The following is a 6,951-nucleotide window of genomic DNA, read 5'->3' as shown; positions in this document are numbered from 1 at the left end:
TTTGACGAGCATTCACACAAAAAACACCAACATGATAGGAAACGCTAGTAACAATAAGAGAAGATAGCTATGAGCAACCAGAACAAATACAAGAAGATTAGAAGACCTCTAGATGTGTATTCTTACTTATGCTAGTTGTTAATTGAGTAATGTGCATAGTGAGAGGCTTAGCACGCAGCCATAAGGTTATGATGAATAGAAACTACGATGATTAGTTTTTGATGATGTCTTGTTCACTTTCAATTAGCTTTTTGAGGCACATTTCCTAATTGTGGGGAGACAATGATGCCCCTATACTTTATTTTAGTCAATATATTGTCTCCATGTAGAGGTATAGATATTCTTCTTTGTTCATGTTTAGTGTTTTTTTTTCCTAATTTGATCGCGTATACTGCTTGTTTGCTATTAGTTATTAAGGTTTCATTGAAAGTGTGAGCTTGAAGTAGTTGAATGGACTAGTGAAGAGGCATAGGTGTTAACGAGGGTGGTGTTGCGTACACAAGCTTGCACACTATAGCTTTAATGAGCCTTAGTTTGGCCAATGTTGTCACTATTCAAATGAAGCTCTCTCAACCTAGTTGTGCAAGTAGCTATTGAAAGTCTTCGATGCAACTTCAAAATTGAAGATGGTGGTAGCCCATCTATTCTTAGCAAAACTTCAAATTTGAAGATGGCAGTTATATTCTAAGCAAACTTTATGATGGGAAAGGCAAGAGGTTCGTAATATCTTTGATTGTAGTATTCTTACTTACTCCCATTCTCTTGAGTGTTACAAGTTTGTTTATGTTGAGATTCACTGTTTTGAAGAAAAGGCTATACCTAGTGGACTTTCAACAACATGTGGAGACATGGGCACTGATTATAGTTCTATATAGACCATTGGTTTCGTAGACACTCTTGGGAGTAAAGATAAGGCCAATGCATGTACTTTTGTACACAATAGCTATTTTTGTTATTGTTTTATTTTGTTTATGTTGCATGCTTTTGTCTTATATGTTGTATAACTTCATGTGAATCCTTTCATATTTTTGAAAGGTTATGCTACTAGTCTAAGTTCTAGTGACTTAAATTTAGACATCCCCTGTATTACTCGTCGAGTCTTTCCACAAGCTATATGAGATGTGAAAAAACTATTGTAAATAGATCTCATAAACAAGAGAGGAGGGGACCCGTCCCCTCATAAAGTCCTCATTCTTCACTATTCTCTCTACAACCGCCCCTCCCCCTTCTCTCTTCATTGATAGAAGCACAACTAGAGTGAATTGATATAGTCCAATTTATGAGGTCATGTACAACCTAAAAGTTTAAATGCTTCACTCTATTACATGACATTCATTGATTACAAACAAGCTGACTTTTATTATTAAATAAGAGACACTGCCAAAAAAAGACCCTAGTATAGAACTTGATTATCCATAAAGGGCATATTAATCATGATCTACGTTGCCATTTAGCTAGCTAGGACCTAGAAATAGATGAGACCATAAAGGGCATACTATGTTTCTTACTTATCATCTAGGAGAAGTCCTGTAGGACTCTACCCACCTTTGCTAGAGTGTCACTGATTCTCTAATATACCTAGAGACAAAGAGTACTAAGAAACTAACTAATTCCAAGTAACCCACACAACCATCACCACTATACTCTATAGATAAGGCCAACGAGCCATTAGGATCGACAAGAATCCCTTAAGCTAGAGGACTTTTATAAAAATGTGCATTTTAATTGAGATTCAAGGGGATCTAATAAATGTTTTTCTTTTGATTGCATGTTCAAAATGCTTGAGAATTTATTGTGAAAGTAAAAATGTACACAATAAGGATAGAAATTACCCCACACACAAAGAGACGCACACACCCCCGCCTGCCTTTGTAAGACTAGAACACACACACATAAGATTAGAATATATACTATGGTATAAATTCTTAGTTTTGGTGTTCTAATGTCCAAATTCTATAAATTGAGTACTTTTGAGGGTCAATATACAATGAAAGCATGTGAGTAGAAAAGGCCGTTGTGATTGTAGTTTAGAGAACACGGGCTTCAGAGTGTAAAGGAAGTATGATGAAGGGAAGTGGGTTATTCATGTTAACTTCAATGTAACTAAACTACAACATCGCTCTAGGTGGGAAAAGGTCCTTGGGAGGTTGGATATCTTCCTTCTAGCTATGATAAGCTGCACATGAATTATCAAGAGTAGAAGCATCTATGCTGAAGTGTAAGGAAAAGATTACCTGATCAACAAGTTTTGATATAAAAAATGGGAAGACACACTATTTTTTCGTACGAGTTATATCGCTATGGTTGGACGTGCGGATTGATAGTATCATGCCGCTGTAGTCAAGTAGATCTAGAATTTCAATTTTGAACTGAACTTTGAAGGCTGATTTATTCACCATGGGAAATGTCGGCAATCTTAAATACGCTACCAACCGTGCGAGGAAGAGAAGAATCATAAATGCCCGTCTCTGGGCTTTTCAATAACAACACGAAATTTTGTATTGCAAAGAATGAGGATGACGGTGGAGGAGAGATCGGTTCCCACATCAGTGGCCGAGTAAATTCTTAGAGAGGCTGTGAAAACAATGAATGGAATTACAACATCAGATGGTTACGAGCAAGGGGAAGCTAATTATGTCAATCCGTGAGCGAGGAAAAGTATTCTAGAGTGGGATTACCCAAGTGCATAAGAGGAGGGAAAAGAATGCTAGAGCCCAGAAACTTAAGCGTTGGGAAGTATTAAGGCGGGCAAGTGCATGGGAAGCCTTGGAAGAAGACTTCTGGGTTGTTAGCTTGCCAGGTGTAGATGATGTTGAATTAGATACTGTAGTGTTGCAGGCTCCAAAAGGCAGATCGAGCTGAAAAAGAAATCCACAGACCACAATGAAGACAGAGGTTTTACTCAATTGAAGTTTGGATCGCCAGCTTGAATGCAGATGACTACCGGATGGCAAGAAGGTCAAAAAGATGATGAAAGGACAGCAAAAGTGTGAAGGGACGAGTTACCTTGCAGATGTTTATGTCAGAGCAGCCACAGATGAGGCCAGCGTTGAGAGTATCCAAAGCTGCAAAAGTGCCTCCACCATCGCTTCTCTGCAATATTATTGTTGATGTTTATCTATCGGATGCAAACAACTTTAAGAACCACAAGTAAGATGTAAGATTGCATGCAGATTCGAGTGACCTCGAATAGAGACAACCACAATGAGCTTAGTTCATGGGACCCTTCTTGCCCCATCCGATTCATCAGCTTTGTGGTGGCAAGACTTTTGCCTCAAGCATCGACGAAAACAATTGCTTAGCTTTGTGGCACGCTGCCTTCTGCCTCAAGAATCGATGACTGACCTTGTAGAAATCCACTGCCAGAAAGTTCGCCCATCGCTTTCCTGCCGCTTGGTAGCACACGGGTAGCATCTGCTCCAGCATCGCCGAGTTGTATTTGCAGGCCTGCACCTGGACGGGATCATCTGGGAAGAAATTCTCTAGCACTAGCGACCTGCTGGAGGCATTCAGGGGCAAAGATTCCCCTCTATTGGGGCATTGTCCTGCTACCATTCCTCCGTTCCCATCTGTGCAAGAACGCATCTGCGTCAGGATTTTCCCCTTCCCTCACACTTGCGCAAAGTAACCAACGTAACAGAAACTCAGGCACTCGCAGAAAGAGCAGTCAAGCACTCAAGAAATTTTATGAGAGCAAGCGGCAGCAAGAATCTCCACATAGTTTCCTCGCAATTCTAAGCTTTTACCCACATTGATTCTCATTCACGTATCTCCAATTGTATGCTATGCCTTCGCTTGCCTCCTTGGTGCGGTTGGACGTGAAGACTAATAGGCGTTGGTTCTTGGCTACCATGTCTGTCACTGTCGGCCAGTCTTGCCCGTTCTTTGGCATATTGGAGACGGGAAACCAATATTTCATCAAGCCGGCTGCTGTAAACACCTTCGTCAAGCCGTTGGTTGTCCGAACGTAGTCTTCGATGAAAATGGTAACGATCTCGGTGGGATTGGCTGACATAAAAACCTCTATTTCTTTCAATGTGTTGATGACCGGCTCCTGTAACAATCTAGCTGTGGTGAGAACAATAGTATTAAGGACCTTGAGCACATATCTAAAACTAACATATTTCCCTCCAATGCAAAACAGAGACAGCAGATGGGAGGAGAACCACTTACAAAGGCTGTGAAGTTGTAGCACACGCCCCCGAACGAATGGCAGAGCCAGATATCGCCCAAAAAATCATACATGTCCAACATTAAGCCCCTGACGCCGTTCTGCATGCAAAAACAGAGCTATGTTTAGAGGTTGGACTTCGCCAGATCGGAGGTAGCACGACAGAAACGGAATGCAGGAGTATGCACATTGAGCTGATCCGTGACGCTGTCTTCTTGATTCTCAAACGTGACCCTTGGGGATCCCGTGTGCGAGGGCTCTCCGACGATGGCATAAGCGTTATGGGTCGTCAGCCAGGAGTATCTGTTGAAGGGCAGGCCTCCGCGCTGCAGCAACCATGCGGTCGCATTATTAGCGCACAGGAAAGAACTCGAGAGGTCCACGGAAAACTGCAGGAAGAAACTTACGATAGCAGTGACATTGGTGGCCTGGTAGCGATGGCAACGGAGGAGGAGATCGCCATCGGCGACGCAAGTGGAGCAGAAGAGACCGGGGGCGCAATCGGAGTCACGGAGGCAGACATTGCGAAGCTGAGGAAAAAAACTGGGTTAGGGGGGATGAAAGGGAGGTAAGAATGGAAGGGAATGGAGAAGAAGGGAAGAGGGGGGTACCTGGCAGGAGCCATGGGAGCAAGCGAGGGAGAGGGGGGTGAGGAGCAGCAGGATGGAAGAGATGAAGAACGGGACGATCGCCATAGCCAGATTGAGAAGCAAGGCGTTCTGCGATAGAACGGCTGGCTGCTACTTAATCCTCTTCGGTGGTAACAACGGAATAAGTCACCGGGGCGCCCATTCTAGAAGAGAATGCATCGCCGGGAAGCCCATTCTAACGAAGAATGAGTCACCGGGCAGCGCATTCTCGCTATGGCGACGGCGCTCTGTGACGGAAAGACTGTAGAAACGGCAGTACGCACCGGGAAACGATGAAATGGTGACGGAAATTACTTCAATTACCACATATACGGCAGAAATGACCATCCTCTCTTTATTTGTTGCTCCTCCCCTAGCTCACCTCTCGTTTCGTTTACGTTGAAGCAGCCACACATCATGTAGCCAACGTGAGAGCCTTGCGATCTGCACCCCGCTAGCACAGTCTTGAAGCGAGGTAGACCTATGCGCGACAAGCCACATACGTCCTAAATCAGCTAGAACAGGGAACGGGGCTGCGTCCCACGCCGGTCGCCTTCGTCACGATCCATCCATGTCTGGCGTGTCGGCTATACGTTGAATGTTCCTGCTATCTTTATCACCCAGTCCTGCGCCGCTCCCCGTCCAATTCAATTCACCATGCAGCAATTCAACTTATTATTCAAGCCTCCATTTCAGGGTCGCACTCGCGTCGGAGGAGAAAGGCGGCACGGCAGCAGCGGAAACCAAGAAGAACAGGCGATGGTTGGTGAATGCTGGAAGAAATCCCGCAGCGCAGCAGACGAAAACGATGATCGTGAAGAAGAAGAAGCAAAGTGAGTTCCGATCCCTTTCTACGGCGAATCTCACCTAATCCGCTGGATGATCTGATCATTGTGGTCCACCACACCAATCAGCACGCGGGAGTAGAGACCAAAATTCCTATTTATTGACGCAGCCCGGTCGGCCCTCGCCTCCAGCGCACACCCAAGGCGTGTGGAAATAGGTCCCCAAGCCAACCTTTCCTTTGGAGAGTATTCCACTCTACTTTCCGTTCTGTGGGTTCATACAAGTGCACACGCACTCAAAAGCGTGACAGTGGAGGTGAGCCAACTCTCCACTGGCTGCTCCAAACTCAAGGGAGCCTAAAACGGAGACCAACTATGTAAAAATGTATTCAATATTATAAAATGTGTTCAGTATTTAGTTGAGGGGTCAATCAATGTAAATGGGTTTTATAGGGTGATCTCCATGGGACATCCCATGTGGATGATTACTTGTATGTACAAGGATGAAATGATAAGAAAAGAAAGCTTGAGAATTCAATGATGTAAACCACATAGAAGATGTGCTCATTATTAGCAGCCTTGGAGAAAAAGTAAAAAAATGTGTAGGATCTTCCTCAAGGCAAGTTTTTAAAAACTTTTCACAAACTTGAAAAGAAGCCTGCAAAACTAGACAATGAAGATAAAAAATTTCTCAACAAAGTGGTTGATGTGAATTCCCATATACTAGATGTCTTTAGATAAGGCAGCTCTCATCCATGTTTGTTAGTCCCTCTTCCACACACCTCATATATTTGAGGAAAGACTAGATATCTATCACTCATCCATGTTTGTTAGTCCCTTCTTCCACACAACTTATATATTCAATGTCCCATAATGATTAGGCTTAACTACTTGTCCCTTCCCCTTAGTTGTGAAATGAAAGAAGTTATCCCTTCCCCTTAGGCTTAATTACTTGTCCCTTAGTTATAAAATGAAAGAAGTTGTGAAATGAAAGGGACAAGAGTTTTGAACAATAGTATCTTAGACAATATCGATGATGGTTCTATCAAGGACATAACTACAATGCCCCTCTAGAGTTTATTATATTAGACACTTAGGGCATCCATACAAGAGACTTCATATCTAGGCTTTTTATTTGAAAGAAATGTGGAGACTAACAATACTATAATTTCATGGTGGGTAGTTAATTTCATTTGAAAAAAGAGAACCCCTTGATGTTTGCATATTTTTACATTGAAAAGATTGTATAGTGAGCACTAGATATCACATCAAAGAATGAATATGGATGACCAAACTCTAATGAACAACCAAAGTGTACATGCATACCGAGTTGACACAAGCAGTAATCACACGCAAGATTGTAGAG

General features: G+C 42.9%; 1 protein-coding gene across 2 annotated transcripts; it reads right to left on the bottom strand.

Annotated features, from left to right (window-relative positions):
* Positions 1–2,449: 2,449 nt before the first annotated feature.
* On the bottom strand, positions 2,450–5,593 carry LOC147891956 (PI-PLC X domain-containing protein At5g67130-like). 2 transcript variants are annotated; one of them, XM_087387929.1, is made up of 8 exons: positions 4,783–5,593; positions 4,579–4,701; positions 4,360–4,497; positions 4,174–4,272; positions 3,751–4,054; positions 3,346–3,569; positions 3,007–3,093; positions 2,450–2,858 (listed from the first exon to the last, which is right to left on the bottom strand). In XM_087387929.1, the coding sequence occupies exons 1-8, from the start codon at positions 4,864–4,866 to the stop codon at positions 2,664–2,666; spliced, it is 1,254 nt and encodes a 417-aa protein (XP_087244055.1). In that variant the 5' UTR covers positions 4,867–5,593; the 3' UTR covers positions 2,450–2,663. The 2 variants fall into 2 exon arrangements, with proteins under 2 accessions (XP_087244055.1, XP_087244054.1); XM_087387928.1 differs by having other exon boundaries at positions 4,360–4,701; positions 4,783–5,062; positions 5,183–5,593.
* Between the last annotated feature and the right edge of the window lie 1,358 nt (positions 5,594–6,951).

Source organism: Dipteris shenzhenensis, chromosome 17, assembly GCF_047967505.1.
Source record: "Dipteris shenzhenensis isolate YYH24624 ecotype China chromosome 17, Dip_SZ_1.0, whole genome shotgun sequence".
NCBI lineage: Eukaryota > Viridiplantae > Streptophyta > Polypodiopsida > Gleicheniales > Dipteridaceae > Dipteris > Dipteris shenzhenensis.
Note: the sequence above shows the minus strand (reverse complement) of the source record. Positions and strands in the feature narration are given on the sequence as shown.

Coding starts and splice junctions, on each gene's coding strand:
- LOC147891956 (XM_087387928.1), bottom strand. CDS start 4,866: ATGGCGATCGTCCCGTTCTTCATCTCTTCCATCCTGCTGCTCCTCACC. Junction 4,702..4,782: donor GCTCCCATGGCTCCTGCCAG/GTACCCCCCTCT, acceptor TTTTTTCCTCAG/CTTCGCAATGTCTGCCTCCG. Junction 4,055..4,173: donor GCTACAACTTCACAGCCTTT/GTAAGTGGTTCT, acceptor AGATTGTTACAG/GAGCCGGTCATCAACACATT.